At 37.1% G+C, this 18,143-nt stretch overlaps 2 protein-coding genes across 10 annotated transcripts in view; one reads left to right on the top strand and one right to left on the bottom strand.

The window, feature by feature from the left end:
- The window catches only part of LOC123675926 (syntaxin-binding protein 5), a 206,444-nt gene that overhangs the window by 53,179 nt on the left and 135,122 nt on the right, over positions 1 to 18,143 (bottom strand). The window lies entirely within an intron of this gene.
- On the top strand, positions 13,207 to 15,151 carry LOC123675931. Its single transcript, XM_045611510.1, has 2 exons — positions 13,207 to 13,289; positions 14,071 to 15,151. Exon 2 carries the CDS (start codon positions 14,116 to 14,118, stop codon positions 15,130 to 15,132), a length of 1,017 nt encoding a protein of 338 aa, XP_045467466.1. The 5' UTR covers positions 13,207 to 13,289; positions 14,071 to 14,115; the 3' UTR covers positions 15,133 to 15,151.

Here is an 18,143-nt window from a genome sequence, read left to right as displayed (position 1 = left end):
GCCAACCAACATTTTTCAATGCAAAAATCACTAAAATATATTTATGGAAATATTTCATTAATTTCAATGAAAATGCAATGAATTAGAGAAAATAATGTATAATACTCGTACAGAAGGCTCATTCTACCACTCGTTCATTCCAAAACTCGCCACTTCGTGGCTCGTTTTTGAATTTTGAACTCGTGGAAGAATATCAATGCCTTCTGCACTTGTATTATAAATAACTATAACGAAATCAATGTATTTCATTACGAAGAGGAAAGTAGGTTTCCTAATTAATACAAAAAAAAATGACAACTTTGTGTCAATTCCGTCACAATAATATATATATATCTTTATGATATATTTGGTTTATTTTTGTCTTGGAATATAATTCCAATTCTGAAAAAGACAAGAGTAATAATCCTTCATCAAGTTGACTCAATAAACCTTCATTATTTAAGCCTTTATAAGGTGTCCTATTCACGATGAAAATCGATATTAGCCAAATGACGGCCACAGCTACGGTTGCAGCACAATTATCCTTTTCATGAAATTTTCCATGACCACTTCGAACATTTGCTCAAATTTTTCACCAGTTTCACCATTGCCAGCCATGAAGGTGCTTCACGCCGGTCCAAAAATGCTTTAGTTTTGTGTAAATGCAAAATTTTCACAATTTTTGTGATGAATTTTTCAATTTAGATGCATTCTTAGTAAGACTTTATTTCCAAATATAGAGCGTTTAGATAAAAAATAATGACGTTTCAGGTATAGTTCAACATCTATTTAATAATTCTACTACAAGCTATAGTTTTTGCCGAAAAATAAAAGGATCTAAAATACAACAACTCGCAAGAATCTTCAAAATATAACTATTTCGACAATTTTGGTCCTGAAAAAGCTTTGCACGCCTTTGTATGATTCTCCATATTAATTGTATCCTACAAATAATCATTGGATCCACCATAAATTTCCAACAAACAAAAACCATCTGAAATGCCGATCAAAGCTTTGTGCGAAATACTCATTAGACCTAAGACGAAACGATTAAAACATCATAATTAAAATTAACAAGAACCCCTATATAGGCCGAAAATAATTTCGGCAATCTCCCCTCCATTATCTTTCAGAGGGTAGAGACCACCCCATCGATCTTACTTGTTGACTTCCCGATCTCCGACGAAACTAGGTCAATCGATCGACCACCCCCTCCCCCAAGAAAACTACCCCAAAGGTCCACGACAGAATCCTGATGAGAAGGACCAATCTCTGCGCAAATAATGGGTAATAACTGACTGTTGAAAAATAAGCGAGGGAGAGAGAACTCTCATACTACAAATATTGACAGTAAATGGGGTTGTTATTTACGGAACGAATTGCTGGTTTCCTCCCCACAAGGACGGACACGTGATTGGCGTGTTCACGTGACCGCGGAACGTCCTAATGGGATATACCTGCACATTGTTTCAAGGACGGACTATCTGGGGCTTTGAGCCTCTTGAAATTCACCCCTACGTAGACTGCTTTCGTGTTTGGAATCGTCAACGGTCATTCTTTAGTGAAGGAAACGTTTTGTTGCGATACGGTTGGCGACACTGATAGCTGTCGGGGCGTTGACAGGAGGAATGTCGGTTTGACAGATAGGTGTTTTTCTATAACTGGAAAAGATATGATGATAATTATTTATGTATTCGATGTTTTTTAGCTGCATGAGAAGTTTTGATGGTTGTTGTCTATGGTTTGACACTTGAGAATGTCAATCTATGTTGACATCTCGGATCAGTAAGATTTGGCAATTCATCATGATTCGTTTAACGTCAGGAAAATGCTCCCAAATTGTGGAAATTCCATAAAGCACTTTGTCCATTTTACGATCAATATAATTGACCCAGTGAACAAGCAATTCCTGCAGTTTTTGTTCGTTTCGCACTAAGTTTACTCTTCTCGATTCAAAACTATCAACACGACAAATGAATGTGCGTACCGAAGAGAATATTGTAGAAGACGCCCAAATGTAACGGGTGTTTTTTTTCGAGGTATATAACTTTAAGTTGGCATTTCTGTTCAAGATGGCGACCGATTTAACAGCTGTCAAGTGATTTATTTTCAGTTTGGATTGGCAATTCATCATGAATAAACTCATAATTGAACAATGCTTGCAAATAGTGAAATTTTATTTCGAAAATAATGGTTCTGTGCGGAATACGTATCGCACACTGCGTCCATTTTAGCGATGAAGAGCACTTCTGGTTGAATGGATACGTCAACAAACAAAACTGCCGCATTTGGAGTGAAGCTTATCCTCAAGTGTATGTCGAAACTCCGTTACATCCAGAAAAACTGACTGTTTGGTGCGCTTTATGGGCTGGTGGAATCATTGGTCCGTACTTCTTCAAAAACGATGAAGGCCAGTTGGTTACAGTCAATCGTGATCGGTATAGAGCCATGATTACTAACTTTTCATTCCTGAATTGAACAACCATGATGTCCAGGAGCTGTGGTTCCAACAAGACGGCGCAACATGTCACACAGCTCGTGCCACAATCGATTTATTGAAAGATACGTTTGGCGACCGCCTAATTTCCCGTTTTGGACCTGTGAATTGGCCTCCAAGATCTTGGGATTTAACACCGCTAGACTACTTTCTGTGGGGCTATGTAAAGTCATTGGTCTATGCGGATAAGCCACAGACCCTTGACCATTTGGAAGACAACATTCGCCGTGTTATTGCCGATATACGGTCACAAATGTTGGAGAAAGTCATCGAAAATTGGACGTCCAGATTGGACTACATCCGAGCCAGCCTTGGCGGTCATATGCCAGAAATCATATTTGAAATGTAATGCCACAAGATTATCTTGCGGATAAATAAAATTCATGTCAATCGAATAATCCATCGTTGTTTCATTGCAATTTAAAGTTTTATTGCTCTAAAAAAAAACCCTTCAGATACGTCTCCATTCTCAACTTGTTGGCCTTTGTCCTTCGACTACGTGAGAATCATGGCTTATACAAAATTGTCGTATATGGAGAAAGACAATCCTCGAGCCATCAACGAATCTTGGGCTGTGAGCTTCTTGAAATTCATCGCTTTGTGGGCTGCTTTCATGCTAGAAATCGTCAACAGTAATTCTTCAGTAGCGTAAACGTTCTGCTGCATACGGTTGGCGACACTGATAACTGCTAGGGCGCTGACACTTCCAAAAATCCCCACCACCCATGCAAGCGATTGCCAGCCAGATTCTCATGCCAGATTAAATAAACCTAATGGCTTCATATCTCGAGAGATTGGAGCTGAAAGTCTTCCGTTGACAGAAGAGCAATTATTCATATCCCTCATCCTCCATGTTCTCTTTTGAGATGCGGCCCTGTACAGATGCATAGATAAGTTATCGGTATGGTGTACGTCTGGTGAAAGTGACATGGAAAGCCGGAAAATGGAACACTCAGTTGGTTTTCCATGTCGTTCAAAAGGGAGAGATTGGGGTGATTAGGGCATGTCCTGAAGGAACACGAAAATCCTTTGAAAATTATGTTGCACCTGGTGAAGTCTCGAAGAGTTGTGGCATAGGGGACTGAATGATTTTGTTTATGGGAAGTAAGGTTAGAGACAGACGGTTGATAGTTATATGGGATTCTAAGAAAGAAGAAGTGATAAGTCAATAAGCTTTGCAATATTCTATGAATATATAAAGGGTGTTTCTTTTAGAGTTATAGAACTTTAAATTGCAATAAAAAAACGATGGATTATTCGATTGACATGAATTTCATTTATCCGCAAGATAATCTTGTGGCATTACATTTTAAATATGATTTCTGGCATGACCGCCACGGCTGGCTCGGATGTAGTCCAATCTGGACGTCCAATTTTCGATGACTTTTTCCAACATTTGTGGACGTATATGAGCAATAACACGACGAATGTTATCTTCCAAATGGTCAAGGGTTTGTGGCTTATCCGCATGGACTAATGACTTTACATAGCCCCACAGAAAGTAGTCTAGCGGTGTTAAATCACAAGATCTTGGAGGCCAATTCACAGGTGTAAAACGTGAAATTAGGCGGTCACCAAACGTGTCTTTCAATAAATCGATTGTGGTACTAGCTGTGTGACATGTTGCGCCGTCTTGTTGGAACCACAGCTCCTGGACATCATGGTTGTTCAATTCAGGAATGAAAAAGTTAGTAATCATGGCTCTATACCGATTACCATTGACTGTAACGTTCTGGCCATTATCGTTTTTGAAGAAGTACGGACCAATGATTCCACCAGCCCATAAAGCGCACCAAACAGTCAGTTTTTCTGGATGTAACAGTGTTTCGACATACACTTGAGGATTAGCTTCACTCCAAATGCGGCAGTATTGTTTGTTGACGTAGCCATTCAACCAGAAGTGCGCTTCATCGCTAAACAAAATAAAATGGACGTAGTGTGCGATACGTATTCCGCACAGAACTATTATTTTCGAAATGAAATTGCAATATTTGCAAGCGGTATTCAGGCTTGATTCTATTCATGATGAATTGCCGAACCAAACTGAGAATAAATCACTTGACAGCTGTTAAATCGGTCGCCATCTTGAACAGTAATGCCAACTTAAAGTTATATACCTCGAAAAAAAACACCCGTTATTATCGTTTTACAATCTTCCCAGGAACGAATATGTCAGTGTTTTATGGATGTTCGAAGTTGAAGTTTGAAGATTCTCTAAGATTTCAAGCTCTGGAATATTTTCTTGAATATAAATTCAAACGCTTCCTTTAGAAATGAATCAAGAAAAACACCAACATCCACTTTTGAAGAGCAGATCACCTCCAACTCACTTTTACTAGTTGTTTACAGCTCGTAAAAGGTTTGCATTAACGAACGTCCATAAAAATAAAAATAAAAATTCTCTTTCCGCTTCAAGTGTGAAATGCGTTTTAGAAGGCTGGGAGAACTCGTATATTCAGTTTTTACGGTTTGATGGTAAACCGGACTGACACTCCTCTTTCACAGATTAGTTTAACCTTTTTGAGTCTCAAATAAATTCCAAGTTTTATACCGCAGTGCTGAGATAATTTGGAGGTAACTCCGGTCTTTTTCTGCGTTTGGGGAACGTGTTTTCTTGGTTTATGGGTTGGAGGAAGCGGTAAATTCAATCAATGAAGTTGGGTAATGATGAGAATTCTTGTTCATTCGTGAAGGTAGAACGTTTGATCGTTTATTGGTGGTTGGGACAAGCTGAGGCATTTCCACTATTGTTATTGGTGTATTGATGGAAAGTTCACATTTCATTGAAGTTCAGTTCTTAGAATGTAAACTGGATTTGTTCAATGCATGTTTGTTAACCTAAAATTTTCATTTGCGAGCAGGTAAACAATGGTTAACCATTTCGTTACAATGGAAATAAAATACATCCTTTATTTGCCCATTCGAAAGTTCCTTTTAAAATGCTATTACCCTATTTTTCAGTCAGAAACTGCCTTTTTTTCAGACCAAAATGCATGTATATGATAGACTTCAAGTACAAAATGGTGAATGCGCTGGTATCTAATTGACCCATTTGAACGTTCAAACAAAGATGTGTTAAACTTCGTTTTGAAGAGTGAAATGGCCAAATAAAGGATAATTACTCTCACTAAGGTTTCGTGTGTGTTATGACAATTAGTTCCAGATAAGGATGTGCTGTTATTGAAACCTGCAAGTTATCTTCGGTGAGTACAAAATGGTGAAGGTGCCAGTATCCGATTTCTCAAATGTCCACTTGTGTCGAGACGTTGAATTGATGAAGTCGATAAGGTCTTCCAGTAATAGCCGCGTGTGTCTTATGATAGCCATTATTCACACTATCAGTACGACATACGCAAGGCTGTCACTAGAAAACAGTTGAAATCTTCTTCAATACGAATCCATTCGGGAAAAGTTTCGTTTCTAGAAACTCCTGGAGTCATACCATTTCACTGTGATCCTTTTGTTATCAGGATGGTGAAGAAACTATTCTAGAATTCTGGGTTACAATTAAACTTGAATTTTTTTTTCGTTAGAACATAAATGTGCCTATAATATTGAAATAGTTTTTACTTTTCAAATATGGATTTACGGCTTGACTTGTTATTGAAGTTACTTGACTTGAAATCAACTCAAGTGATGTACTTGATAAATAAATACTTGACTTGACATTGGAAAACTACTGCTTGACTTTAACTTGAGTTGATTTCAAGTTAAACTCAAGTAAACTAGCTTGAGTATCAAGTCAAGCCTTGAATTATCAAATGTTAAACGTAGTATTTGTTCTGATAGAAGGCTATTAGAAATAAAACATCTTATCGGAAAACCCTGTAGGTACGTCTATGTATTCTATAAAGTTAACGTCTCAGACATATTTTTCATTCTGAATAGGATTTCACTTCAAAGAAAGACCTGCCGACATTGCTGTTGATTCTCTTTCATTTCCATAAACTCCAATTATATTTACTCGTTGCATTAAGAAACATTCGATATCGCCAGATATTCCAAACTGACAAGAAATAAAACATTGTTACGTACACAATGTTGTGGTCGCTCACAATGTTCAGTTGTTGGTATTGATAACAGAGCAAGTTGCTCCGTTTGAAAAGCGCCTTTGTTCTCTTAAACTTTGTTTACATTGTTGGGATCACGTAGCTGGCATTTTGGAAGTGGTTGTGTGTAGGGTATGCATCGGAATGGGATCTTATAGAATGCTATTTCTATTGTGTTAGACTCAGAAACAGAAACGGAGGTCTTTTTGGTAGAAAACTACGATATTGCGATCATCATATCATTTTCAACGTTTACGTTATAAAATAAACCTTTGAAATTGAATTAGGAGGAGAGGTATTCGATGTATTGAAGATGAGCTTCTTTTCTCGGAGGTGGAAATTTTCGATGATATTGTAGAACCCTTGTCTACCGAATTCAATTTTGAGGGGTTGGTGTAACCGGTTAAAGGTGAGAATTTATATAGTGGTTCGAATGAAATTGAGGGGAAGTGAGATTCGAAATGTATCTAGGTCCCAGTGAGTCGAACTTTGGCATCATTCCTGGCATATTATCCTGAAATGACAGAGCGATCTTTGCGGAGAACTATTCTCGTCTGATATACCAACTTGTTAATTCATTATATGACGGATAAATGAATGCGAAAAAGTCTACATATTCGTGATGTCACATCAAACTGCAAAGGTCGTCGCAAAAAAACACTTATTTGTTTGCATTTTATGACTAATCATACTCTATGACAACCTAGAATGTTAAGGTGTTTTTGTGCGACGAATTTCCGCCTGGAGGTAATTCAATCACAGTCTTACAGTGTTAGTCGCAATTAAACGCCTTATTATTTATATTCTATGACTCGGCATTGATATCTTAGGCGTTTTTTCGCGATGAAATTTCCTTTTAAATGTTACACTATTGAATCCTGGTTTTGCAGAGTCCTTCGCAATAAAACGCCTTATTATTAATATTCTTTGATTCTATTCATCTTAGGCGTTTTTTCGAGATGATGAAATATTTGAGAAGTACAATAAGCATTAGGATATGCTGCATTTGTTCAGTCAAAAACCGATGTAGTTTCAAATGAAGACGTATCGAAATGTAATTATGTAATCTTCGATTGCAAAATGGTGAATGCACCGGTACTGAATTGATCAAAATGAGACATTGAAACGAGGATGTGTTTATAATCATTTCGAAGAGAGAATTGGCTGAATGAAGGAGTATTATAACGTCTTCAAGGTCTTCCAGTGAAAGCTGCGTGTATTTTATGACAATGAAGTTTCAGATAACGACGTGCTGTAATCGAACCCCGCAATTGTTCTTTTTATGTATTATACCAAATGGCGAAAGCACCACTATCCACTTGTGTCGCTATGTTGACTCGAAAAAGTATTATTAATGATTTTAGGAATCGGTTATAAGGTATACAACTTTGCTAACGCCGTTTTGCAATAGATGGCTGTAGCGGTAAGTGATAGTCGAAATAAATAGATCGTAGATGTGATACAATTAGCTCAGGTATTTATTAACATAACGCCATCGAAATATTAGTCGATTTGTGTCTGCATCATAAAGTCATTCTCGATTACACGTGACAGCTTACGAGCCAAATTCTCGTCATTTGCGGGAGGTTTTAATTTTCTGATTTGATATGAAGAAATCTGAGGCTGAGGCTCATCGAATGCTCTCAAATACATATGGTGAGGCCGCTATCAGTAGAAGAGAAAACCAAAAGTGGTTTTAACGCTTCAAGAACGATGATTTTGACGTCAAAGACCAGCATGGCGGTAGGAGAGACAAGGTTTTCTAAGATGCAGAATTGAAGGCATTACTTGATAAAAACTTGTGTCAAACGCAACAAGGATTGATGGGATCTTTGGGAGTGATACAACAAGACATTCCAAAACGCCTGAGAGTTATAGGAATGATCCAGAAACAAGGAAATTGGATGCCGTACGGTTTGAACCCGAGAGATGTTGAACGGCGGTTGTTTGCTATTGAAAAGCTTCTTGCAAGGCAAAGACAGAAGTGATTTCTGCATCGAATTGTGACTGGAGACGAAAAAGTAGTGGGCAGCGATGGTTAATACTTTGAATCATGAATGGATAACCAGTTTTTCACAATAAAACCTCGAATTTCGGAGAAAAAAAAAACGGCAGAAGCAAAGTTGTATATACACAGAGAAACCCTGGACAGGGTGGGCAAATTTCGATGTTTTAGCACAACTTTTGAACCAGAGTAGATAGACAAAATCTGACACCCACTTTTTTGTCTCTTTTTCTGAGAAACTAACAAGGGTAGTATTCATTTTTGGTCACCTTCTTTTGTTTTCGAGTAATTAGCGAAAATTGGAAAAATGACGATATCGAAAAGCATTTATATCTCTGATGATAGAGCTCTGAAATAAAAGCATCATACAGGCACTTTTTTACGTAAAATCCAGTGGCGTGCTCGTCTTTCCAAAAGAGTTTTCAATTTCGAAGCTATGACCCAAAGTTATGTTTTTTCAAATGGGAACACTAGATTTCTGTGCTATTTTTAGTTTTTTTTTTAGTCGTAGTGCTAAAACATCGAAATTTGCCCATCCTGTACACTATTATCTAGCATCTACAGCCTCCGACGCCATACACGTAATACGAAGACATCGTATCAAAACAAGGATTACCAACCTCCATCTCTCCCCAGTGCATAAGAGACCTCCAACCCCGTATTAACAAAAGGTATTACCGAACATTAAGGCAGACGACACAGCGGTTCCCCTCTCATCCCTTCTGGCACATAGAACAAAGAGGAGGTTTGCGTAGATCCTGCATTATAGCGTGTCGTCACGGTATAATAGAAATGTTTGTCCGATAACTTTGTCTAGCTGTTTGCGAATGAGGACGCGACAAATGTCTCAATGTCGTTGCTGCACGCAGTTTGGGCACTTCGAGAATGGATTACATGCAGTAGAATCGGTTTCCGGTCGAATGGATGGCAGATTTAACGACGAAAGTTTCACAGATATGTTCGAGTTTGGTGTTGACACTGACGGGAGGTTGGTGTATACGAAGGTGATGTGGGAATAGATACATTTCATCCATCGGTATGATTCGTACTGGAGTTTAAAGTATAACTTATATCGAACTTGAAAATATAACTTGCAATTATGTATCTAAATTTAAAAGATTCTTTTAGTTTTAACCGAAGTTCAAAGTATGTCTTATACCAGAGTTCAGAGTATGACTTATACCGTAGTTCACAGCTTGACTTATACCATAGAGTAACAAACATAGAAAGAGGGAGTATACGCAATTTTTAGATGGTTAGATTACGTTGTCGGATTGTGATATATTATCAAATCCACAATTTTACTATATCATTATGAACGGATATTATATTGAATGAAATATATTTATTTGAGTGATTCCCGATTAAATATCTAAATTCAAATATTTTTAATTGGATATTTTTCCTAATTGTTGAATTTATAATAAAAGGAATATTTGTCATTTTCTGTAACTTCCTGCTGAAATCCAAGGTTTGGCAACATTTGCTCTCCTAGTGTCTTCGGTTGTTTCACGTCGTTTGGCGCGCTTGAGGTTTGTTTTCTGAATTTCTGATATATTTGGGTATTTATTTCAATATATTTTGGGTTAATATGAAACGTTGATTCACAGTGGAACATGAGAAGGGCATTCTTCGTAGAGAAACGCTTGAATTGGGTGAGATATCGAATCACTGATATGTTTTCATTTCCGCGCGCTTCATGTCAAATTTGATAGTTCATGTTGGGGACAAAATTTGCTCACAAAAAATTACATATGCTCCCTCTATCTATCTTTATTATTCTGAGACTTACACCAAAGTTTAAATTACGGCCTATACCGAGGTTCGAAGTGTAACTAAAACGTACGAGAATATAAAACGCAAAATGGCGAATGCACTCTTGCCATTTTGTAATAATTATGAGGGTTATTCAGTATTTATTCGAATTTATCTATTGGATTTCATGAAATGATCATCCTTATCTCTTTTGGAAGGTGGTATTTAATTATATTTGCTGTCAAAGCTGTTCAAACAATATATTTATCTGAAGCTTTTGTTTCTTGAAGTTTAAAATTTCGTGAGAAACACTATTGTGAAATCTGGAAATTTTTAGTGATAATTTTTAACCCATTCACTTCATTGTTTGGTTCACAATCTCCTTAATTATTAAAAAAAAAATGGTTCAATCGCCGTGCATAGCCTTTTCGAACATTATTATTCATTTTCATAAATTTTGGTACAAAAATTGATAGTTGCAATTTACTCGACTTTCAAGTAGGCTAAAAATGGCAAAATTGAGGAAAACTATTATTACTGCTGAGATGATAATGACTTGAAACAACTCGAATTCTCTTTAGACTCGGTACCAAACTTCTTAGACAAAAGTTTGGTTATTGCAGCTTTCAAGAATGATTTACCATCATACCTACCTAAATAGTATTGGATTTTTACATTTTAGAATATTTTCATCAGTTTCTGCGTCGAAATTTAAGAAAATCCCTTTGGGATCAGAACAAATAATGAACCCTATTCTCAGTGCAGATCTTCATCATTTAAAGTTTAAAGTCTATCACACGCATCAATATTATACCACCTCCATTTAAAGTCCCCCACACACGTGAATATTTATCGACGCCACCCTAAATCTAAAGCCCTCCACACACGGGAATATTTATCGACGCTACCCCAAATCTAAAGTCCGCCACCCACGTGAATATTTATCGAGGCCACACGAGCGGATTCGCAGGCTCAATCGTGACCGGAAAGAATAGCCGCGCGAAATTTATTCGTGATTTAACCGGGAGACGTTCCAATCGCCAACTTTCAATTTCGGGATTTTCGGGTGCATCGAACCGGGTTTGGGGAAACGTTGAATAAATGATCCGGACCGTGCACGTCCTCTGCGGTGCGGGGCACCGGAAGACTCCAGGTGTCTGGTTCCGTCTACATCAAAAGCGTTTCAGCAGGAAGGTGCGTCGGGTCATAAAATATTAAGGGTTTCGTTCTGATGGCTTTCCGGGGGTGGGTAGAGGAGGCATTACACGAGGTATAAACATTTAACTGGCAGACAGGCTGTTGGCCGGATGGAGATTTATCGTATGACAAGCTCGGAGGGGGGTGGATGTTTCGACCTTTTTTTTATGCGGTCTTGTTTTCTGTTTAGTTCAGCTAGTCGGAATTTTGTGTCGTGGTTTTGGAACCATCTGTGTACCATTTGATGGTATTCTTTTTGAGACCTGGAATTGTGGATTCACTTTCCCAATCTTCTTTTCTACTTTGTATCGTAATGATGGCTTTTTTATGCTAATTTTCTTTATCATCACGTCACTGGAAAGGTTCTCTGATAGTATTTATTTATTCATTCAATCCCTTCTCCCAAACAGCAGAATCTGTTGGTATCAGAGACAAAGGTCATATAATAGATTTCAAACAACAATATTTTTTTTTCAACAAAAATAAAACAACAATTCAAAATACATTTTTGAAGTTTAAGGTACTCTTTGAGTTTATGACACATTTTCTTGATTCTTCTGTTGAAGACTATTTCAACAGGTATAGTATATCCAACGTCAGGAGGAAGCCAGAATATTACGATTATACAAAGTTGTCCAAAATTTCAGAAATTGTTTTGGGATCAGTGAATTCATTACCTAACAATACTTTCAAATAAACTTTTCAAATTTAGCGGATAGCGGTATCCACTTCATATATGGACTTTAGTTCAAATTACTTTGAATATACTATACATAATTGAAGACATCGATACTATGATAAATTGAGGAATTCAGACAGACACATGTTCTCCTTAAATAATTTTTGTTTCTAATATTGTAGTAATGTTTTTCGCTAACTAAGCACATAGAAGTCTATGTCTCCAATAAATTATTCTTCATTTTGTAAATTGATGAATTTTCCACCTAAAACTCACTCTGTATAATTAGTCTGATATTCTCAAATTTCAATACCTGCACAAATGCCAATACTGATGACTCTGTTACTATATCCCCTCTTCTAATTGAATTTTTTCAACGCGTGCATGGCAGAAACTAATAATTGGTGACGACGAAAAGTAATGACAGACCACTGAAATTACGAAATTTCCATTTCGGTTATGTCGAAAGCCTCTAACGAGAAATTCGGTTTAACGTTTTTCGTTTTGTAATTGAATCGACAAACGTGCAAGAATATTAAATTTGGACCCTTTGTTTTTCATCGATTATTCATTTGGTTGGACGTGTAGCTGGAAATTGAATTCAATTTTGTACTGCCATGATGGTTTTTCATCAAAAGGCAGCTGGGGGAATTCATCTGAAAGAATTTATAATAACATATGTTGAATTCAAGGATTAATTCGATCTTGAAAATGTTCTGGTACCAATCTAGGTCATCAGGGACTACCACAGGGAAACGCGCTGTCATAGAAGGTGGGTAGCAATAAATAGGTCTATATAGGACATTTTTGTTCCTCGGAGGACACTTTCAGTTAAAGCCTTATTCCTTATTGTTTCAATATCTCTTAAACATTTATTGCCAAGGTGTATCAATTTTTCAGAACACATCACGATATATCACAAAATTCTCCATTTTTCTCTTTGTCTGTGAATTGTATTTATTGATTGAGCTCTATAACCAAAATGGTTTTCTCAATATCTATGAAAAATTCAAAGTTCATTGACAGTTATTTCAATAAGTCAGATTTCAGAATATCATCGAATAGTCGTACTAAACATACCATGTTCTCATTGGAGAACTGTGCGAATAAAAATCAATAATTAAAATGGTAAATATACCGGAAAAATCAGGAATAATTTCTACAATTTTCCGTAGCAAGAGAAAACATATTCGGTTCTTCAACTTTTCAGTATTCAACTAAAATTTATAAAGAGTAAAATGTAAAGAAAAAAAGGATATTGAAATGTAGAGGAAGAAATATTCAGAAAATCAGAAACAATGGAATATTAGATTAATTCATAATCTATTGGATGGACATTTTGATGCATTCGATAAAGACATGACATGAATTGAATCGTAAACACTCAATTGTTAGAGTTTCTCATTAAGAAAACAAGGAGAATTTGGTATTTAGCAACATCAAAATTTATATTCAATGCAAAATTCAAGACAGATCCTTTGTTTGATATTCTCATTCATTATAAAAACACACTTGAATGAACGAATTAAATGGGATACCTAAATAATAAATAAAACTCAAACTCCGTTCCTGTTCAGAAAATTATGGCAACAGAAATTTTGAACGTACATAATGCACGATTGGATTCTCAATGATTTTTTAACCGTATCCTTTAAAAATACAATTCAATACAAATACATAAAACTGTGCAAATTTTAAAACGTGGTCAGAAGAAAAACACCATAGGGGCGTATATCCTTCAACTCATCTATACATTCGCTAACAGAAAAGCTTCCTCAATTTTGAAAGAGTAGAACGTTGAAAAATGAATATTCATCCTCTCAAGGGTGCGATACTTCCACTAGCACCCTTGAGGCAACCTACACCCCTTCAAATTTATAAGACACTCAACTCCACTTTTCTTTTCCAGAACATTGTCTGAAAAATCAGCCGTTGTCGTATCGTGCATCTGGAAATGGTCGAATTGGCCCATAGCGACCCATTAGCACCCTCCACCAGCAGCAGTGGCGTGGGACTGAGGGAGGAAAACTCGAGAGGGTCTAACGTGACCTTGGTATCTTCAGCCACTCTGAACGAAAGGGGGATGAGCCTTCATTCCTTCGCAGTGGAAAGCGAGGTATTCATGGGAAAAGCACAGTTTTGCATCGAGACCGTTCTCCAGGACAGTTTCGTACGTTTTTCCACAAATAAACGGGCCATGACCATCCATAGTTTTCTTACTGAAATACCTCCAGTAGACAAGAAGAACCGTTTCATTATTACTACATTCTACTACGAGATAAAGCCACGAAAAGTAGAATTATCGAATTTTTCGAGCGATACCACTGAAATCCATAGCGTGGAGAAAGATGTCAGATCTCTTGGAGCCAATACAATCCAAAGAACCAGTTTATTTCGTATCACAAACGCCGAAGTTGTGACAGTCACCAAATCCATGGATATGTCCCTGGAAACTTTCCACCAAGAGATCCCCCCTAAAGAAACATACGCAGAATCCTCAGAAAACCTCAAAAGACTTGACGAACACATCAAGTCCCTCCAGAGCGTCTTCGATAAGGTTAGAGTATCTCGAGAGCTCAATCATTCCAACGATACGAACAGAGCGAAGGACCTAGGTTACTTAGATATTAAATTATTCTTGGAAAACGCCAGTACTCAAACGCAGGAAGCATCTAAACCTCCCACGGATCTTTCTTGGGTGAAGATAGAATCGCTAATTTTGGAATGCGAGTATGCCAGAGCCACAGCCAACATGATGAGACGCTATCCGTTCTATTACGATTTCCTGAAGAGGTGTTATGCTGATAGACACTTCTGTCGTGAGGGTGAGTTGAGGCATCTCAGGCCGAAGCAGAAGAATCTTAAGAGGGCGATCATACACGCTTATGGCTGTAATAGAAGTTATCTAGAAGCTATCGACTCTCTTCTGTTGGAAACTTACAACAATCAGAGGAATAGATCTAGGTTTTGATTAAATTTTTGTTGAAGGATTTTGTTGTGTTTGTTATTACTTAAGTCTACTTTGTATCTGATAGATTACTCAATCATCAGGACGTTGGCGTTGGGTAGAAAATATCGAATCTTTACAATTGAGAATTCAAATTGAAACTGTGTTCATCACGAAATTGACAATAATCATCAAGAAGTTCAATTGTATTAAAATCTTCCTAGCCTAACAGCATAACAAAAGTTGATCATTTAACTCTTGAACGATTTGAACGACAAAAGGATGAATCTGCATTTGTTTGCGGTAGAAAGCGGAGTTTTCTCGCAAAAGGCACAGTTTTCCATTCGAGCGGTTTTTCAAGACAGCTTCTTTTGTTCTTTAACAAACAAAAGAGATATGGCCGTTGATAGTTTCTTCGCGGAAATACCTCCAGTTGATAAGGAGACTTGCTTCATCATAACCACATTCAACTGTGAGATAAAGCCACGAACAGTGGAATTTTCAATAGAAATACCACTAGTGATTACTTTTTGAGATAACTCTGTCTTTCATTTCCTAACGAAACTGAGTTGGAGAACAGTTGACATTGATATTTTTTTATTCACATAAAAACAGATATGTACAAGTTGGGTTGAGAGTTTGTGTATCACAATAAGGTCTAGTCTACAATAGTTGCTTTAAAAGTTTTTGAAGCAACTCGCAGAAAAACGCCTAATTGTTCATATTCTATGGCTTTTCTCATGAAAAGCAACTCGCAAAAAATGCTTAGAGATCATAGACATCATTGTCTATGATAACTGAATGTTTAGGTGTTCTTGTGCGACGAATTTACGTCTGGATGTAATTCAATTATGGTCTTTCAGAGTTCGTCGCAATAAAACGCCTTATTATTGATATTCTATGATTCAAGTCCATCTAGGCCTTTTTTTCGCGTCGAACTTCCCATTTGAATGTGACAATTCTCAATCTTGTACTGACACGAAGTGTGATTATGATCATGTAGACTTCTTCGAATTCATTTATCCTTCATAATAGATTAACGCGCTGGTATCAAATGAGAATATTTCTCCGAAGAGATCGCTCTGTTATTTCGGGACAATATATTCTCGAATTATGAGCAAGATAAACGAGAGCTCAAATGCTCCTGAGTGTGTTGTGTTGTCTCATATATCATGTTCACGTTCATTGTCCACTTTTCAATATGGCGAAGGGTATAATTTCATCTAGAGGTGAACCTGTCATTCTTGACACCGTATCCTGTTGAATTACAAGTCTATGGAAAAGTTCAAAATGAAATTTCCACCACATGTCACATCCTTCAGTTTAGAACTCGTAGCGTTCCTACATAACACGTTAATGCATTCTTTTGGATATTCATTCTTCCGCGTTATGCCATAAAAATTTCAAATTGTGTCCCGGAAACCTAGTCGTAAATGTTAACGACTGTGAGCGTTTCCAGCTTCATAGTAAGATGTTAAAGGGAAACTTTGAAAATACGTTTGCTTACAAATCCCTCTTATCCCTATGCATACGGCAGTTATTGGTGGATTACTGCTTCGGATCACGTTATCTTGGAATTTATTCTGTCATAAATGGTTTTCGTGTTCGTGTATTTTTTCTCATAAGGATTACCTACCCAGGTTTTTATTTTTTACTGGCGGTACATGCTTAAATCCATGAATTCATGACACTTTGGCTTTTATTTCGCTTCAATGGTTTAATTCCCTTCTCGAAATTTTGTACTGTTACTTGATAACTTCAATCATATCAAAATTTTGACTCTATCTGACCATAGAGTAATAAACATAGATGAGAGGAAGTTTGCGCAATTTTTACATGTCTCCAACATGGTTGGATTATGTTGTCGGATTGTGATATATTTTCAAATCCACAATTTTACTAAAGGGTGTTTTTTTTAGAGCTATAGAACTTGTTAAAACAACAATGGATTATTCGATTGACATGAATTTTATTTATCCGCAAAATAATCTTGTGGCTTTACATTTTAAATATGATTTCTGGCATATGACCGCCACGGCTGGCTCGGATGTAGTCCAATCTGGACGTCCAATTTTCGATGACTTTTTCCAACATTTGTGGCCGTATATCGGCAATAACACGGCGAATGTTGTCTTCCAAATGGTCAAGGGTTTGTGGCTTATCCGCATAGACCAATGACTTTACATAGCCCCACAGAAAGTAGTCTAGCGGTGTTAAATCACAAGATCTTGAAGGCCAATTCACAGATCCAAAACTTGAAATTGGGCGGTCACCAAACGTGTCTTTCAATAAATCGATTGTGGCACGAGCTGTGTGACATGTTGCGTCGTCTTGTTGGAACCACAGCTCCTGGACATCATGGTTGTTCAATTCAGGAATGAAAAAGTTAGTAATCATGGCTCTATACCGTTCACCATTGACTGTAACGTTCTGGCCATCATCGTTTTTGAAGAAGTACGGACCAATGATTCCACCAGCCCATAAAGCGCACCAAACAGTCAGTTTTTCTGGATGTAACGGTGTTTCGACATACACTGGAGGATGAGCTTCACTCCAAATGCGGCAGTTTTATTTGTTAACGTAGCCATTCAACCAGAAGTGCGCTTGATTGCTAAACAAAATAAAATGGACATAGTGCGCGATACGTATTCCGCACAGAACCATTATTTTCGAAATGAAATTGTACTAATTGCAAGCGTTGTTCAGGCGTGGGTCTATTCATAATGAATTGCCAAACCAAACTGAGAATAAATCACTTGACAGCTGTTAAATCGGTCGCCATCTTGAACAGTAATGCCAACTTAAAGTTATATACCTTGAAAAAAAAAACACCCGTTATATCATTATGAATGGATATTATAATGAATGAAATATATTTATTTGAGTGATTCCCGATTAAATATGCAAATTTGAATATTTGCAATCCGATATTTTTCCTAATTGTCGAATTTATAGTATACAAAATATTTTTTATTTTCTGTATCTACCTGCTGAAATCCAAGGTTTGGAAACTTTTGCTCTCCTAGTGTCATCCG

Source organism: Harmonia axyridis, chromosome 3, assembly GCF_914767665.1.
Source record: "Harmonia axyridis chromosome 3, icHarAxyr1.1, whole genome shotgun sequence".
In the NCBI taxonomy this organism is placed as follows: Eukaryota; Metazoa; Arthropoda; class Insecta; order Coleoptera; family Coccinellidae; genus Harmonia; species Harmonia axyridis.
The sequence above is the reverse complement of the archived record's forward strand: the minus strand, read 5'-3'. Positions and strand labels throughout refer to the sequence as shown.

Coding starts and splice junctions, on each gene's coding strand:
- LOC123675931 (XM_045611510.1), top strand. CDS start 14,116: ATGGTCGAATTGGCCCATAGCGACCCATTAGCACCCTCCACCAGCAGC.